The 18453-nt window shown below is 51.8% G+C and overlaps 1 protein-coding gene across 9 annotated transcripts in view; it reads left to right on the top strand.

Annotated features, from left to right (window-relative positions):
* Nucleotides 1-18453, top strand: part of TTC7B (tetratricopeptide repeat domain 7B) — a 222666-nt gene that overhangs the window by 182067 nt on the left and 22146 nt on the right. For 8 of the 9 annotated variants that reach the window (XR_006886346.1, XM_046647628.1, XM_046647626.1 and 5 more), the window contains one exon: nucleotides 6796-6998. Coding sequence is in view for 7 of the 9 variants with exons in the window: in XM_046647628.1 (XP_046503584.1) it covers nucleotides 6796-6998 (203 nt within the window). In the remaining 2 variants the exon portion in view is untranslated. Of the gene's footprint in view, nucleotides 1-6795; nucleotides 6999-18453 lie in introns of those variants that run through there. The other variant, XM_046647627.1, reaches the window with a different exon arrangement.

Below are 18453 nucleotides of genomic sequence, written 5' to 3'. Positions count from 1 at the left end.
CAGCCTGGGGCCTGGCCCAGAGAAGCTCAGGGCAGGACCGGTGCATGAAAACAAAATCCCTGCCTCCCTTCACTTCCTGGCATCCCCAAAGCAAAAAAAGTAAAGAACAATTCCAGTGAGAGCTGATAAGGATGAGGCCTCCCCTGGACCTTGCTGTCTTGGAAGCAGACTCGTCAGGACACTGACCCCTTTCCTCTTGGGCCCTTGTGCTGATTTCTGTATGAAAGAGTGAATCCACAAAGATAGGCGAGGCGAGAGCTCAGGGAGCACCTGCGGCTCCTGGCAGACGCCTGCGTTTCCCCTGGGGACTCCTGCCCCTCTCGGCGGGGGCTGTCCCAGAACCAAGTTGCTAAGGTTTGTTTTTCCAAGCACAAGTCACTTCTCCTTTAGGGGAGCAGGATTTGGAGTTGAGGAAATGGTTTTGAGAGTTCAGGGAGTGTGCAGGCCTAGCTTCCTGCAAGGCTGGGGAGTAGCTCATGGTGCACATCCCTCTCTGCCAGGCCTCAGGTGGAACAGAAGATCTGACAGCACCCACACTAGGTACAGTCCTTGGGCTGCCTCTAACATATACTGCTTCTTTGTGAGTTTCACAAAAGCTGTCCCCTCGGGATAGACTAACCCCCATGGAACAGGCTTGGCTAGCTGAAGGCACCTTTGCGAGAGGAAAAGGGCTTCCTTGGGTTCCTCGGGGCAGACGCAGCCTTATGCCATGCACACAGCCTTCCAGTGGAGTCCAGGCTAGATTTCAGCCCCACTCTGTCCAGTGTTTTTGCACAGTGCACAACCTGCACAACACTGAGCCCAGAGCAGGCACTTTGTGAGCCAGTTCTCAACCTTGCAGCTGACATGAAGCAGGTGCCTGACAAGTGTTAGAAGAATGAATGAATGAGTAAGGAAACTGGACCTTTGCTGGATTGTGGGTGCATCCAGCACCAGGTCTCCCAATCAAGATACCACTTCACCTTGAGGAAGAGATAGTCCTCAGGCTTTCACAGCATCGCTCAGCCCTTTCAGATCACATCTTTAGTTTGCTTCAGCGAAGATTTCAGAAAGCTGTCTCTGCAAGGCAAGTTAGGGGCACAGGGCAATGCATAGGTGGAGCAGACTTGATCCTGGCCATGCAGGAGCGTGGCATCTAGTGGGAAAGTTGGCACAAACGCAGTCACTGTAGGACAGGCAGACAGGGGTGAGGGATTTCCAGAGTGCACACAGGGCGCTGGGGAGATGGCTCACCTGGGGTGTCTGGGGAAGTCATGTGCAGGTGGGGTTTGGTGGAGCCTGGAGTGAGGACTGGTGGGTCTTCAACAGATAGCATTTCAGGAAAGTCCTTTTGGGCAGGGAGAACAGCACGGCAGAGGTGTGGAGCTAAGATGGTGAAGTGAACACCAGGCAGGGAGTTGGAAAGGTAGCCGGGCCCTGAGGTTGGATGCCAAGCGAAACATTCGGGTTACAGTCACCTCCAGCAGGGAGCCATCGAAGGTGAGCAAGCAGAGGGGGATCGATTTCCGACATCTTTCATAGTGACCCGGTAACAAGGGCCAACCAAGGGATTCCAGGGAGGGCAGTCGGAGCTTAGTGTGAGCTCTCAGAACCAGGCCGGGAGTGTCCGCCACCCTGAGCAGCCCCCTACCTTTGGTTAGAGGCTGTCAGCTGCCAGCGACCAGGAGAGAATCTCTGCCCCTCTTCAGAGAGGGGCCTCTCAGAGCCCGCCCTGCAGCTCGGACGTGGTTCTCGCTGGGAGCTGATCGCCGTTAAGCGCCCAGCCCAGTTTCCCTCGTGTTGCTGTTCCTCCGTACAAGCTCTTATCTCCCTTAATAAGCTCACGAGGCCCTTTGTTAATTTATTTTTTTAACTTGAATTTAGCCTCTGGTGAAAGGGTTGGGGAAACTTCATGCACTGTTGCTTCTCTGGCCTTTGACTTTCTTCCCTGACCCGTGCCCTCTTCTGACCCTCATTCAGCATTCATTAACCTACGACCTTTCCTTGAGCACCTACTAAGTGCTAGAGCCTGTGCTAAGGGATGCCGAGATGACTGAGGCTGGGAGTTGTTCACGGTTTTGTGGGAAAAGACGATGCTGATCACGGTTGGGAGGCTTTAGGGAAGTGTGAACAATACTCCTCTCTTGACCTCCTGAGCTCTGAACCAACTAAGGAATAGGGGAGGCACACGGAGATCACACCCCCAGCTTTGTTCCTAGGGAGGCCGGATCAGACAACACGGCTTGACTTCAGGTCTCCATCAGGCTCCCCAGTGCATCACAGCTGAGCTGAGTTCACCCATTCCGAGTGCTGGCCTCCCCTTTGCAGGGGCAGAGCCCAATGACGTGCCTGTGTGAGCATCCAAGGCACAAGGCACTGGACAGAGAGAGCCCCGAGGGGCCAGGGCGAGCAAGCCCAGTCCTTCTCCCAAACGCGTCAATCAGATGGGACCTGGAGGAGGGGCCAGGTGTGTGGCTGTAGCTCATGGGCCCCTGACAGAAACAAGAAGCAAAGATTGGAGGGTCCCCTAGCAAAAACAATATATCAAGGGGCTGGCAGAGGTTCTAGAAGGTGCTAGGGGAGGGGCTGCGGCCCTGTGGATCGGGGTGGACGTTTGTGAAACCCTCTTCTGGGGAGACAGTGGTCCGTTTGAGCTGTGGACTCCCAGGAAGGAAGCCTTCCCAGCAGTGCAGGCTTACAGTAAATACCACGTGGCCTTGTTGGATTCTAGGGGACCAGCTGTGTGCCAGGCGAGGAGGCCCGCTCTGGGGATTTCAGGGATGCTGGGAAGCCTCGGCAATCCTTTCCTCTTCCTCCTCCCACCCCATCCCAAGGACTTGATTGATGCTGGAAATCCCACCACTGAGGTTTCATTCTTGGAGCCTAAGACTTTGGGCCACATTAAGATGCAGTGTCCTCAAAAAGGGGGAATGGCTGTTCTAAGCCACTGTCTCCAGGGAGCCAGGGTGAAACGGAAGGTCTACACCTGCACCCCCAAATACACTGAGTCAGCCAGATAGAGCTGCGGTGCTCCAACGAGCCCTTTACCTCTTTGTGCCGTAATTTCCTCACACTGCAGTCTCGAAGGGGATGAGGCTCGACTAAGCATGGTCCTCCCCATTTTCAGCTCCCTCTGGGCTCCAGGTTTCCACGCTCTTGGTTTTTCCTTATACTGCCTAGGAGAGATGTGGGCCAGCTTCAGATGTGTCCCCTATCCGACAAGGGAACAGGCCCAGAGAAGTCGACCGCCTTGCCCAAGGCCACACACAAGGACCTCCATGTTCTCATGACACTGCGGCTCACAAACTGGGTACCCTAGAGCCCTGGGGTCCGCAGCAGTACCCCAGAGGCCAGAGAGGAGACCAAAGCAAGAGAGAAGCAAGCTGCCCACTCTTAAGATCTCTGTGGGAAAAAGACGTTCCACTGGGGAAAATGGTTTGAAAAGCACCACAGTACATTGTGCCCTGTGTCTTTCCATCTGAACTTAAAGAGGACAGATTCAGGAGCAGCCTAGGCTGTGCGTTTGTCTGCCCATCTGCCTCAGGAGCACAGGCCTTATAGTGGCATAGGTTCCCTCCTGCACCTTCTATGGCACTGAAAAGAGGTCCCTGGCGGCTGGATTCTTTCTCCCACCTTCGTGATCATGACTCAGCTCAGTCTGTCTTCCATTTTCTCATCATGTGAAGGGAAAAGTTGCATCAGACCTGTGGCTAATGAAGACACAGTGGTCAGTAAGACGCTGGGTCTCACATTCGGTCTCACGGAGGAACCCCCTAGAACAGGGCTTACACGTGCATTGTGCCCCTCTTTGAGTCTTGTTATAGAAATTCTGGAAGCATTCAGTCCCCTCTCCCAAGTTGGCCTTTTTCCATAGCGATCTAGATGGGAGAGGCCCAGTGCGTCTCACCCACCACAGACAGCTCTGGGCCCTGGGGATCTTGGAAATGTGCATAAACTCACCCTCAAAATGGAAGCAAGTCAGGAGCCAAGTGTACAGTGAGAGGAACGTTCTGTACAGCTCTCCTGAGCTACCGCCATGCTCAGGCAACCTAAAACCGCAGTGGGCACACATCCGACTCTTGCTGGCGAGAGCTTGGAGAGAATTGCGTTACTGAAAGACATCAGACAGCCCCATGGTGTCCCTAGGAGCTTGTTCATTTCCCAGGAGGGGCCGGCTTTTACCTGGGCCCAAACCAAAGGTCAGGTCCATGTCATCTCTGTCCTTGTAGGGTCCCCGGGTGTAGTAGAAGCTCAGGAAGTACCTTGTGAGCTGAGTCTCTGGAGGACATGGGACAGACGCGGTGCAGCATTGCCCCCTTAGGGCTCAGTGGTTGTGCTGAAGTGCCCAAGGTTCCATGTCTGAGAGGTGCTGGGCCTCTCCTCGGAGCCCCTTGGGCCAGCCCAGCATCTCTGTGCTCCCTGTTAGGAGAGTTCTGACAGACGGGAGGGGCAGAGTGTCTGTGATGGGCAAGGCCTGCTTTCTCTTGGCCTGAGGAGTCAGTTGTTCGTGTGCGTGTGATCCCCAGGGAAGTGAGGGTGCTGAGGACAGGGGCCATCCAGGCTGATGGGGTCAAAAAGTCAGCAGCACTAACACTGACCGCAACTGTGTGATTCGCGTCCGCCTTTTCCAGTCTCTGCGTATGAAGCTGCAGGTGGGGAGATAGAAAGGTGGATCCACGGCAGAGCTTGCTGTCCAGGAGCAGACCCAGGGCCTCTCACAAAAACACATGTAGGACGCAGCCATCAGCGAGGCGCAGAGGCTGGCTCCCCTTTCTGCTGAAGGGTCAGAGATGGCTTCCAGGCATGGCAGCGATCGAGCTAGGCCTTGAAGAGGGCTGAGGGTGAGAAAATAAAAGAGAATAAACAAAAGCGTGTGTGCAAACCACAGTGGCTTACCGGGGCACAGCCCAGGGGCACAGGAAGCAGTAGGAGCTCAGGTTAGTAAGGACAGTGGAGCCGGTCCCCAAGGGCTCTGAATGCCAGGCAGGGGTATCTGGGTGATTTGGGGGCAGAGGGGACGCTGTTCCCTCTAGAGGCTGCAAGCACAGAATCCAGGCCAGGCTTTGCCGCTGACTTGCGCTGGGACCTTGGACAAATTGTTCCACCCTCTCTGTGCCTCAGTTTCCTCAGCTGTACAATGGGGATCAAATCACCGTGCAGATAAGAGGAGAAATGAGAGCACTTCCTGGCACAAAGCACACGTTTAATGAATGTTAGCTGCTGCTGTTGTTACTGTTGTCATTCATTCATTCATTCAGCACCTATTTCCTGAGCTCTCACTGTGTGCCAGGCACTATTCTCATCACTGGGGGACGCAGAAGTGGACGCACAAACACAATCCCTGCCCTCTGCTTGTGGCTTGCATTCTAGAGCGGACACAGACAGTACATGAGACAAACGAGGTAAAGCTGTCAGTGGGTTTTAGGGAGGAGAAGCCAGCAGGGAAAGGAGCTGGGTCCGCCGAGTGGGAGGGGCCGCAGTGTGGAGTAGGGGCTCAGGGAGGCTCCCTGGGAGACTGTTGAGAGAAGACTGAGGGGGGAGGGTGAACAGAATGGAAGGCCCTGAGGAAGGAGTGGTTTCCAGTGGGCAGGATGACCGGCCAGAGCTGTGCCTCAGGTGGGACAGACGGCAGGAAGTAAGGGGCCGGAGGAGGCCCTGTCTCCAGGAGACAACTGGTGAGGAGTGCGAGGAAAACAGTAAAACTTTCCTTTTGTATCGTGTTCTTCTGCCATTTCTGTCTTTGTGTGCATTATGTTATACACGATATATTAATACATACGTCACTTGGCGATGTAGGCGCAAACGTCTTTGACCACCAGGGGAGGAGGCCAGTGGTCAAGGCAGGAACAGATGGGGAAGGGGCTGCCCCAGAGGTCAGAGAAGGGGCAGTGGGCCCAGAGCGCAGCAGCCACCTGCCTAGGACCCTGGCCAGCAGTCTTGACAGAGGCGGCCGAGGAGTGGGACATGCTTGAAGGTGCAGGCCCAGCTCTGGACAGATGGTGCGGTGACCACAGCGCTCAGGAGAAGAGCACACTGAGCGTGCCCCAGAGACAGACAGGCAGCACTCACACACGCGTGACGGGCTCTTTCAGGGGCCAGGGCTGCCGAGCAGTTTGGGACTCTCCGTGAGAGAGAGCTGGGGCCTGAGATTGGAGTAAAGGTCACTTTTCTGCTCTTTTGGAAAGTGACAGTTTGTACTTTCAAAGGGCTTTGTCGATGTCATACGGTTAATAGTCTCCCGGGTGCGGTGACTTTCCCTGGTCGGAGGGCAGCATCCGATAGAGCAGCCATTTTATTTCATGCCCATAAACACATAAGCCACAGCCTGCTGCCCTTGTCACACTTGGTGGCATCAGGAGAAGAGCTGGAGGGCAGAGCCGTTGCCCTGTGAGGGCTGTGCACCTCTGGTTTGCTTGTCCTTGGGCTCCTTCCAGCCCTTTCTCTGTGGTTGTCAGAGCTGAGGGCAGGTGTCCCAGATAGCAGGGTGCTCTAGGGGACCCTGAGGGCATGTCCTCTGGCGGGGCAGGGCCCAGGTAGGCCTCACTCCCCTCTCATTGGTGGTGACATGTGTCCCCTCCAAGGCCCCACAGTACCAGTGGCTCGATTCCCTGTGTGATGGCGGGAAGGCCTGTCAGTTGGCAGCTGTTTCCACTTGTGCTGGGGGATTGTCTGGCCCTGGGCCCTGCGTATTCCAGGTGGGTCCCCGCCAGACTTCCACAGGGGGAAGGTAATTGTCCCAACCAGAGTCACAGCCGTTCGAGGCCTCTGAAGGGCAGGGAACCAGGAAAGCATCTGCCTCTGCTCTCCTCCCCACAGCTGAAGTCTACATTGGCATTGGGAAGCCTGCAGAAGCCACAGCCTGCACCCAGGAAGCTGCCAACCTCTTCCCGATGTCCCACAACGTCTTGTACATGCGTGGCCAGGTTGCCGAGCTCCGAGGAAACGTCGATGAAGCCCGGCGGTGGTATGAAGAAGCCTTATCCATCAGCCCCACCCACGTGAAGAGCATGCAGCGACTGGTGAGTCCGAGAGCTGGCTGGGACCCCCACTCTTAGACTGGAGCTCCCCTTGGAAGCAGGAGGTGGCTCATGACCCTCAAACCCTCTTCTGGCTCCAAAGGCCAGATGCAGTTAGCTTGCCAGGCTGCCACGTTGCACAAAGCCAGCAGGCACCGTTCCTGTTGTAGTTTGTGCAAATGGAGCCTCTGGGACTTGGCAGTGCACAGCCTGAACAGCCGTACCCGGTGGTGCTGTTCACTCTGAGGGGAGAGTTTGAGTCAATGGCCTCCTGGCCAGTAGTCCAAGCCATCCTGTGGCTCTGGGCTTAATAAAGACATTCTTGTGGCCCTGGCACTGACATTGTCATCTTTTTCTGTGCTGCTTGTAGCAGCCATCTTGGAGGTGCCCACACCCCAGGGAGACGTCAGTACAAAAGCCAGAGCACTTTAAAAACCTGGGGGGCTTCTCACGTTGAGGGAACTGGAGACTCTAGCTTGTCACCAAGGCCACTGGCCAGTAGGGGCGTCCTATCAGAGGAGGCGAGGAACCGAGAGGACTCAGGTAAGTCACCCCAGTTTCCACACTGCACACAGCTGTGGGGCTCTCCAAAAATGCACACGTCCCTCTTGTGATGCCCAGGTCAGAAGCCGGGGGCTGCCCTGCTGTCCCCCCTCCCTCCCCTGCCTGGAGTGGGCCGCCCGACTACCTCGGTTTCCATTAGGTCGGGGGACGGACTGGCCACTCTGGAGGGTTCCCTCTGTTAGGAAGATACATTGAGCACAGCTGCCCCACAAAGTCGCCGGTCTGCTGTTACCTTCCTGTAAGAGTCTGAATTGAAACTCAGAAGTCAGCAAGGCCCGAGGAGCTGGTGAAAAGTCACACTGTTTTCTCTGGGCCTACATGTCAGGCTTAGTTCTGAATTTTTGTTTCGTTCTTGTGGTAGGACGTCTCTGATTTAACGAACCACAGGAAAGAAAAGCCTTGTCGTGAAGCTGAGGTGCCCTTCATGTCAGCAGCCCTTGGGAGCCCAGCATCCGTAATCAGTGCTGTGTGGTATGGGAGACGGAGCACTGGACAGAGAGTCTGAGGACAGTTCTGGCCCCAGCAGTGTCGCTCGCTCGCTCTTTGACTTTGGGGAAGCCCGTCAGCCCTCTGTACTCAATTTCCTTTCCGTAAAATGAAAATGTTCAACTAGATAGATTGTGAGTTTCCGTCCAGTGCTGAGAGGATATGGTTTTGTAACTAATAAGTAAAATATTCTCCGAAGGATTCCAAAGCCTTCGTTCTCTGGCCGTTTCTCCTAGTGACACTGCCAAATGCAGAAGGGGCTGAGCGGTGACTGCTGGTTTCCAACAGAGGCATGCCGAGCCCCCGAGCATTAGCACCGTGGAAGAGCATGTGCTTCCGGGTCAGATCTGGGCTCAAACTCCACCCCCGTCCTTGCTCCTGGGAAACTGCAGGCTGTCGCTTACCCTCCAGGAACCTTGGTGCTTCTGTAATTGGGCTGTCGCTTACCCAGTTCATCCATGAGAACTAAATGAAGTGATTCACATAACAAGCCTGGCAGGCTTCCTGGCCCCTGGTAGGTGCCCATTAAATAGAAAACTGAAGACAATCGTTTTCAGTTTTAAAAATAACCTTATAATAATTACAGCTACTTTTAATTTTTTCTCCCTTTGTTGAGCATTTTGTGGCTTGATACAGCTTTATAAATAATTTTACGTATTATCCAAACATTAGTCTGTTTGATTAAAAATATGACATGGCTTTTCATTTTGTCTCACTCTTGTCAGAGGAATTTATAAAGAGCTTTCGAGACCTCTGTGCTTTTGCTAGAGCATCACAGAAGAGGTATTTCCACGCCGTGTACTCAGCCTTTTTATTTAAAAAGGCAGCGTGTTTCTACCTCAGGGCCTATGAATTATTCAGAGCAGTATTTCTTGTTCATCCCCGAGGGGAACACATGAGACAAAAGATCAAATAGGAGAATCTCACGGGGGAAGTTTCTGTTTCACCTCTGGAGCTTGTCAAGACACTGAACTCACTGACAAATGCCAGGGGCTGTCCTTTCTGAAAGGAGCGGCAGTGGGCGCAGCACAGGAGAGTTGGTGAGCAAGGGCCCGGGTGGTGGACTGGCCTGGCCTGTTGGTCCATGGGCAGCGACGGAGCCTTCTCTGGCTCGGAGACATTAGCTGCTTTGGAGATCTCACCAGTAGGAAACAGTAATAATAATAAACTCTTAAGACTTTTCTCAGCACATCCTGATATCTTCAAAAACTGTCCAGAGTGGATGCAGGTTGAGGCCAACAAGCCTCCAGATTTTGAGGAGTTTCGAGTCTCGCAGTCCGAGAATGTGATGGGTGTGACTCTCGAAGGGCGGCTTAGGTGGTTCCTTCTGGGCAACCTTGTAAATGATGCACGCTGGCCTGTGTTCTCCCAGGCTGCCCCCACAGCCCAGCCACAGCTGGCGGGCCCCCCACTGCAACCGAGGGAGGTTCCCCTCCAGTGGTGCCGCTGGACTTCCTGGTAACCATGCGTAGGAAGCCCTGGAACCCCAGGCCCTCCAGCCCGGGAACATCACAGCCCTCCCTTCTCTGCCTCCCTCCCCAAGCTGTGTGGGGAAGCTGGGATGCTATGACTGTGGGCAGAGGAAGGGAAAGGAATGGCCTTTGCATATATTCGTGGGCTAAGGAGGAGTCTCCAGGCCACACTTGCCTGGACTAGAATCCCAGTTCTGTCACTCACTAGCTTTGAGATCTTGGGCAAGTTACTCACCCTCTTTGTGCCTCAGTGTCTTCAGCTGAATAAATAGGGATAATATTAACACCAGACACAAGTTAAACACAAGAACTGAAATCTCTCATTGGGTCACAAAAGCTCCTGCCTCTACCCTCATGGAAACCAGCCTGGTTTATAAGTCCCTTAATTAAGAGGACAGGGTCAGCAGGAGATCAGAAGCTATCTTTTTACCAGGTCGAGTCCCAGGGAAGGGCCAGGGGCTTCCAAGAGGTTCCAAGGGAAGGAACCGGTTGCAGGCAGATTGTGGTCATAGAAAAATCCAGAGGATGGAAAGTGTGTCTGCGTCAGCACTAATGCTCAGAGAGAAAGGAGAGGAGCCGTAGGGACATTTGGGGGGAGTTGTTTGTTTTTTGTTTTTTTCATTGAAGTGTAGTTCACATACAATAATCTCTTAGTTTCAGGTGTACAACATAGTCATCTGACATTTACATACATTGTGAAATGATCACCATGATCAGTCTGGTAACCATCTGTCACCATATGGTTATTACAGTGTTATTGACTATAGTCCCTATGCTGTACATTATATCCTTGTGACTTATTGATTTTGTAACTGGAATTTTGTCCCTCTTAATCCCCTTCACCTATTTTGCCCATCTCTTCACCCCCCTCCCCTTCGGCAACCACCAGTTTGTTCTTTATATCTATGAGTTTGTTTCTGTTTTGTTTTATTTGTTTCATTTTTTAGATTTCACATATAAGTGAAATCATATGGTATTTGTCTTTCTCTGACTTATTTCACTTAGCATAACACCCTGTAGGTCCATCCATGTTGTCACAAATGGCAAGATTTCATTTCTTTTTTATGGCTGAGTAATATTCTGTTGTATATATACACCACATCTTTATTCATTCATCTGTCAATGGATGCTTGGGTTATTTCCATATCTTAGCTTTTGTAAATAATGCTGCAATGAACATAGGGGTGCATATATCTCTTCGAATTAGTGTTTGAAGGAAGGAAGCCACATTGTCTGTTACAGGTAGAGACCAGGTGGCTGCTGGTGACTGCAGAGAACTGTCAACAGTCAGAAGCTTGTGATTGTTCCGTGAAGAATGATTATTTGTTAACTTCTCTGGGTTGTTAGTGGCAGCATGTGCCAGATCACCTGACCCAGCTTGGAGGAGAGGTACAGTTTAAGCAGAAATGCAAACACATTAATATTGTTAAAAAGCAATAATGACTTGGAGGCAAATGGTGTTCATTAAAGTTAATAGAAGGTCAGATTTGACAAGAGAAATGTAAAGTAAACCCCAATGAAAATTGATAATTTTCTAATATTTATAGCCTTCCTATATGGGGTTAAGTTCACATATAGAGAGAAGGGAGAAGAGAAATCATGTGTTTAATATTAATAATGAGTTAGCACATACCAAGGGAGGCAGAGAGCTGAGTGTGGGCAGATAGGAAGGGAGCAGTGGGCTACAGGGATGAGGAATTACAAAGTAATGTTGTTGACAAGGGGAGGAATTCATAGACTGATAGACTTTTTCCAGAAAATCTAAAGGCATATTTTCATACCATTTTTGCATAAGTGTATAAATTTACATATATTTGCATGCTATGTTAAAAAGCCTGTAGCTCCCAGTACCCAAAATGAATTAACACAACGTCGAGCAACATTTTCCCAACCAGTAATTCTGAGATCTAGAGTAAGGGGAGAGGAGAAAGATAGGGCTCACAGTGGACTGAGGCCAGAGGAACAGCATCCCTGGGCCATAGTACCCAGACCAAGGACAGACACGGAGACTCAGGGTAGCCAAGGACAGAATTACCGGCACAGGAATATCTGCTCGCCCTCTGATAGTGTCAGCCTGCGCTTTTGAGGGCAATGTGTGAGATTGGAAGGTAGGAAAGACACAAGAGCTTTCAGGAGAGAGATGAACGTGGAAGGGAGCCAAGAAGGTTGTGTAGAGAGGAGTTGATAAGGCTAGGAGGGGAAAAGTGTTACTGAGAGATAAATTTATCCTCGAGCATATTAGCAGGGTGCCCAGGTCTTCCTCCAACCACTTGACAGGTTGAGAAAACGTGTGGAACAGAAGCAGATGGTGGGGGTCGCCCAGGGCTTTCCAGAGTGGAGTGGACAGCATATGGAGAGAAGGAGGCGGACGTGTCCAAGGCAGCTTTGAAGAGGACTTTGAGCTGGAGAGGGACTGGCCCAGAGAAGCATGGGAAGGGGACAGCCTGGGGTGAGGGGCACCGGTGAGCATGGAAGGAGAACTGCTGTTCAACCTGAGAGGCGGGCCTTCAGCTAAGATGAATCTGGTATAACAGAGACACGGGCATTTCAGAGCTGATGCTGAAAGATGAGAAAATAGAGATTAAAAGCACTAAGGGGCCATCGTCTTGAATGTTGAAGCTCCCAGGACAAGGCTGGGGGCCTGGAAAGGGACAGAAAGCCGTAAGTCATTCAAAGGAGGGTGGCTAGAAGGCTGGGGAGGGGGTAAGTTTCACTCTCTCCTCCAGAGGAAGTAGTGGAAAAGACCATTGGTGGAGCTCCCCAGAGAAGAGGAAGATGATTAGGAAGAGAGGCAATGGGTCAGGCCCAGGTGATCCGCCCAAGGAGTGTGGCTGAGGCCTGCCTGCCTCCACTGGGGGCCCCAGATGGTGGGTCCTAGGGTAGATGGGATATGCCACTGAGGCTGGCAGGGCTTTCTGCTCAGTGGAAAGACAGTGTTCAGGTTACCGTAAGGGGTCAATCTAAAATAGAATAAGCTTTTTGTTTGGGGCAGGCTGGGTCCTGAAGTGCTTGTTTGTCTTCTGTGGATGAACGGTAAGACATGTGGATGAACAGTAAGACATGGAAACCCTCAAGTTCATCATGATGGCTTCAGGCTAAAGGTTTCATGCACAGGCTGTCTTTGAGGCTTTCTCCATGATGTTATGTTTTCCGAAACATCAGAAATCTGGAGTGGCATTCAGTGTAAAAACTTCAGAAGGGGTGTTGTGGGTCTGTTCTGAGGAGGTACTTTAGTAGGAAAGACCGGCAGAGAGAATGGCTGAGCTGTTTGCAAAGTGCGTTTTATTATGAACTATCTGAAGGCCCGCCACGCTGGTGGTGGGTTTCAAAGGAGGACATCAAGTGCACAGTGTGGTGGGATGTGCTTGTGGATTGTTACTACATTCTAAGTTGTTTTCACAGCTCGAAAGGTTGATCCAGAAGTATTGGTCACAGCAAGGCTGACTAACGACATTGTTCTGAGAAGGCTCTTCTGAAGTTCAAAGAGGGGCCTGAAGTCAGAGCTTCCTTTAAACTGTCTTCAGCTTACATGCTTGTTTACTGTGGGAAAATCCTTCATCCCATTATGCGTGACAAGCCAGAAAGATGGCAGAGAGGGTTTAAATCAAGGGGAAGAGGTGAGCTCTGGCTTGCCTGAGACAGCTTGCACTGCTAAATTATGAAACGCTGGTGTTTTTCTCTCCCATCTTTTCAAGTGTCCATCTGTTTAATGAGATTTGGGGGAAATTGCTTATGTCTCATATTTTTTTAGTTAGAAGCATGTTTTCCAATTTGTGTCTCTGTTGGAGGAGAGACGCAGCATGAAGTTGATAAACTTTTCAGGTTCGCTCCAGAGACTGGCAGCCTGTGTCTGTCTGACTGATCCACCATCTTCTAAGGGGGAGCTGGGGCCATGGCTGGGCAGGGTTTCACATCAGGACATCTCCCGTTTTGCCTTGGAGAAACCAGTCAGGAGGCTTGATCCCTTCTGTTACTCTGGATAACACCCAGGTACAATTAAGCTGATGAAATAGAATCGAGATACCCTTCCGCTTTCAAATGCTGATCTTTAGAAATGGATCTCTTTCATCCAAAGTATCGATTTTCTTTCCGTACCTAGAATGATTGACAGGGATCAACATTTTACCGTAGTCTAGTGAGGAGGCTCTTTCATCTATTAATTGCATTTGATTTACTTTCAGGCTTAAAAAAAATGCCTTTAAAATAAAGGAGAACAATTTTCTCCTTTGAAGGAAGACTTAAGAAATATTTAGATGTCCCCCCTTTCCATGCATCTGAGTGCTTGTTGATAGTACTCTTTGAAAAGTGTACAGGCCTTAATTTCTCTAATATCTTTACTTGCTGTAATTGGGATTCAAACTAACAGTGCAGAGGAAGCAGGAGTGCGTCCTACTGGAGGTTAGGTCTTTGTTCCTCCTTCCACCTTCTCTCCCTTCCCTTAATGGCACGCTGTGTTTTAGCTCCTTTGAGAGCTTGAGGCCATTTCAAGACTCGATACTCGGTGTGAATACAACCTCAACCTCTACACAGAATTTTAAAACCTCGTATGCCGTATCTGATGGGTTTGTTCTCCCAGGATGCAGTGAGATGGAGAATTTCTTTTTTACTGATGGCAAACTACTCTTGGTGACCTGCCCCAGGTCACATGGCAAGTGAGGAGCAGAACCAGGACTGGAAGATACTAAGATTGGACGTTAGTCGAGTCATTTAGGAGTCTACAGCTTGAATGATAGGATAGCATAGAGGTTAAGAGCATGGCGCTGAGCTGGCCTGCCTGAGTTCGAGTCCCACTTTGTCACTTACTGTCTGTATGGCCAGAGATAAATTCCTTAATCTTTCTGTACTTCCATTTTCTCAGTGTAAAATGGGGAAGATAATAGTACCCCCCTGTGGTGTTATTGTGTGGGTTAAATGAGTTAATACAGGCTGCACGATGCTCCATAAACACCAGCTGTGAGCGTTGCCGTCATTCTCTGTCATTTGAGTCACACCTGTGGTAGAAGCCCCTCTACCTCTGTTTGACAGTGAGTGAGGCGTCTCCTTTCCCAACAAGCTGGCCATGGGTGTGGCTTTCCTTCTGAACTAGCAGGACCGGATTTCAGCGTTTGGAGGAGCTGCAGTAGGAATATAACATGGCACATGGTTGGCCAAAAGCACAGTACTTTTGCTTTTAAGTATGACTTTCTCGCTGTTTCTATCCAGATGTAGCCCAGGTGATTAAGATTAAAAGGAAGAGGAATGGGTAGAGGCCCCGGCGGGCATGACTTGTCAGGTAGAGACCATGAGCGTGTCTTCTGGCTGGGCTCAGACGGGAGAGCAAGCTGGACTGCTGTGGTAGACGGGCCCTCCCCATGGCCAGGGCGGGGTGGGCCCTGGACCTGAGGGCAGGCGCTGGTCAGGTACTGTAGATTGGCCTCCGCGGCAGAAAGGGCAGAACATGTCATGGAGCCCAGCCAGATGTCACTACCTCTGAGAAGCCTTTCTTGACCCTCACGCACCCACCCACCCACCACTCCAGAGGGGCCCTCCGCCCTTGACTTCCCTCTCTTGAAGCCCTTGTCGGACCAACACGGGGTTCTTTGTCCATGGATCCTGCTCCGTGGGGAAGGCGCCATGCCGGAGGTGACACACTTGCCTGTGTGGACCAGTGGTGGGGCATGGGGGAGAGAGAGGGAGAACAGCAACTACAAGTGAACTTGAACTTGAGAGGTGACATTATTCCCCTTTTACAGATCATGCCCCCCAAAGCACTGGATACTGTTGCCCTTGAATAGATTTTGAGCAGATATCGTCGAAACATGCTGTTTTTGAACAGTCAAGATAACTGTTTCTTTGTTCAGAGGCCTTTTGGTGTTTGTTGGTGTGGCCTTGGCGCAAAGTCCCTTCCGACCACGAGTACAGGAAATGATGCCGAGGTGGGACTGGAGGATGCAGCCACACGGTTTCACATGATACCCAGAGGCCAGGTCAGGGCTAATTCATGGAACCTTCCAGTGCAGCAGGATCTCAGCATATTACAGGCCAAATTTCAGAGAGGATGTGTTGGGCTATAAGGCAGGACTCCTGTCAAGTGTGCTTGGCACAGCTGAGTCTCCAGGCTGGCCCGCAGCATTTGCTCCAGGGGCTGAACATGGCAGAAGGCTAGAGGGGCAGCCCTCTGCTGAAGGGCCCTGGGTGGGGGCAGTGGCCACCCCTCTCAAGTTCAGACCCTCTGTCCTGTTGTCCCCAAGCACATTCTTCCTTGTCAGATCCCGTACCCCATTTGGGGAGCATAGTGGTCACCATCCTTAGACCAGAGACTCCTGTGGAACAGTGTTCTGTTAGTCACCCCCCAGTCATCTCTCCCCAAGAACACTCCCTCGTCCCTTGGTGGTGACTCAGGGCACATCCTTGGCCCTTCTTACATGGTTCCCCCCATAGAGTGTGAGCCTGCTGTCCCATCCAGAGCATGACCTTCCTCTGATCTTGGTCTCAGACTGAAGGAAACTCTTCTTTTGCCCCCTACCCCTACCCTAGACCCAGAGTAAAGCAGCTCCCCTCTTTCCACAGCACGAAGGCATCTTCTCTGCTTTCACATCCAGCTGAGAGGGTGGGCTCCTGTGGGGTGACCGGGGGGGCCACCGTGCTCTAACTGGGTTTGCATAGTGCCTGCCCCCATCTTTCGGGAGGAGATGACAGCAGGAGCAATAACACTCACAGAGTGAGCCTGCCAAAGCTGGATCAGGAGGGCCGAACCCAGTGCAGAGGATATTTGAGTGGGGGAGATACTAGAAATTATTTATGGGAAGAACCAGGTAAATGAAAGGGTTTTTATGATGAAAGCTGTGTCCTCACATCCTTTTGAAACTGAATACTTTTAGCTTAAAATATTTTCTGGTTCTTGAGCATGTGTGTCCCCTTGGAACAAAAGGACAGTCCCCTGGGAATCTTGGACTTCTGCTGTACCTCCCGGTGACTCCCATGTGGCCTATGGCCCTTCTTCCTGCCAACCCCTCCTGAGAAACGCTCCCACCCAGACAGCATCGTTGGCGCGGGGATATTCTCTGCAGAACATTTTCTGCCTGATTTTTGGGTCCCTCCTACCACTGCAGCATTTTCTCAGTGCTGGCCAGGGGGATGTGGCCTCAGGCCTCCGTGCCTTCCCCAAGGACTGAAATCACAGATCCAGTGTAGGCTCTGGAATGCAAGCCATGTCATTAGGCTCACTCCTTTGCTGCAGCTTAAGGAAAAAATTAATTCTGTGTTTATTTCTATTTTCTGTTTTGCAGTCTTAGATGACTAATTACAGGCAGCGCAGTTCAGTGTCTCATTAGTAATTATGATCTAAAATTATTTAGAATCTGACATACTCTACCCAAACCATTTATTCTTAGAAATTCTGCCCCATTATTCCAGTACGATGTGACATTTTGCCTCCCCTGCCTTCCTGCCTTGCCGCAGATCCTGCTCCGGTGTGGAGCAGGCTATCCAATCCAAGTTCTCACTTCTCTGGGCTGTTCTGTGTTCTCAGATACCGGTCCCTGATTCCCCCTCCTTATTTCAGGCCTCCCTGGATTTCAGCCCTGCTGCATCTCTTGGATTCCTCAGCACCCTCCCCCTACGCTGCCTGCTTCTGAGCTCAGCCAGAGGGTAGGGCTGCCACCATGAGAAAGTGGCATTTGGGGCCACCTAGGCTGGCTGCTTCTAACCTGGCTGGTGCCTGAATTGCTTTCCCATCATTTGCTGCTGGTCCCAGAGCCTCCTCACTCAGTGCTCCTGGACCCTATCTGTGCCGTGTCCACCCCATGCATTGTCTGGACCTTTAGACTGAGCTTAAAACTCTTCAGCCCAAAGGTCTAGGGAGGACATCCCGTGAGGAGTCTCAGACGGGCAACAGATGAAGCCTTTGGACCTGACACTCACCAGAGAGTTGAAGGCATTGCAGGATCTAGAATGGCAATGAGGTTCCCTAATCTAAGCACCCTCTTCTACAGGCCAGACAGGGAAAGGAAGTTGCCAAGGGCACAGAGCAATGGGTGGCAGACCCACCGGGAATCCTGACTCTATCACTTATGAAGCTTTCATGCCCACTTCCTCTATCTGTAAAATGGGACAGTGGCACCTGCCTTCTTGGGTTGGGGGTGATGGGCAAAGAGATCAGCTCTCTGAATTCCTCCAGGGCAGACCCTGGCCCCAGAGAATTCCGCCCCTTGCTCTGGTGGGAGGAGTGGAATTTCTCACCATCTCCTGAGGAGTGGAGGACTCCAGCTCTGTGTCTTGACGGTCAAGCAGCGTCCACTGAGCTTGTCTCCTTTCTCTTTTGCTCCCAACTGGAGTGAAGTCTTGGTCTCTCCTCTCGCCTCTCACCTCCCTAGAAGTGTCTCTCCCTGCTGTGTAGCATCCCTTCTCTCAGCTGCCCCAGCCCCGGACATGCCTGCATTGCCAGCCTCAGTGCTGGTTTACAAGCCCCGTCAGACGCAGGAAAGTTTCCAGGTTAGCCTTTGGCACCCGTCCTGCGGCCAAGGGGCTGGGGGTGAGGGGTTGCTTAGGTGGTAGGAAAAACAGATGTACCAAGGACAAGCGTACTAATGACAAAACACCAAGAATCACCAAGTCTCAAGCCCTCAGGCTCTGGGAAGGTTGTGACTTGGAGCCAAGGCAGGCCCTTCTCCCCTGCACAGATCCGCAGAAGCCTGCTCTGGGGCACTGTCCTCGCAGAGCCCCTGCACCTGGAAACCAGTGAGCACTGCTCACCAAGGAATAGGGTGCAGGTGTGCTGAGACTCCACCCGGGGGCCTTTGGGGAGAGCACTGCCCAGGGTCCAGGGTGGCCTTGCCCCTAATGTGCCTCTCCGGGCCTCAGCAGCCTCCTGGGGAGAGAAGAGAACCACAGTCTGAGAGCCCCACTGCTGGCTCTCAGGTCTGGGCCCCAGCATCCAGAAAGCTCCAAGTCTCCAG

Source organism: Equus quagga, chromosome 20 (assembly GCF_021613505.1).
Source record: "Equus quagga isolate Etosha38 chromosome 20, UCLA_HA_Equagga_1.0, whole genome shotgun sequence".
In the NCBI taxonomy this organism is placed as follows: domain Eukaryota; kingdom Metazoa; phylum Chordata; class Mammalia; order Perissodactyla; family Equidae; genus Equus; species Equus quagga.
The sequence above is the reverse complement of the archived record's forward strand: the minus strand, read 5'-3'. Positions and strand labels throughout refer to the sequence as shown.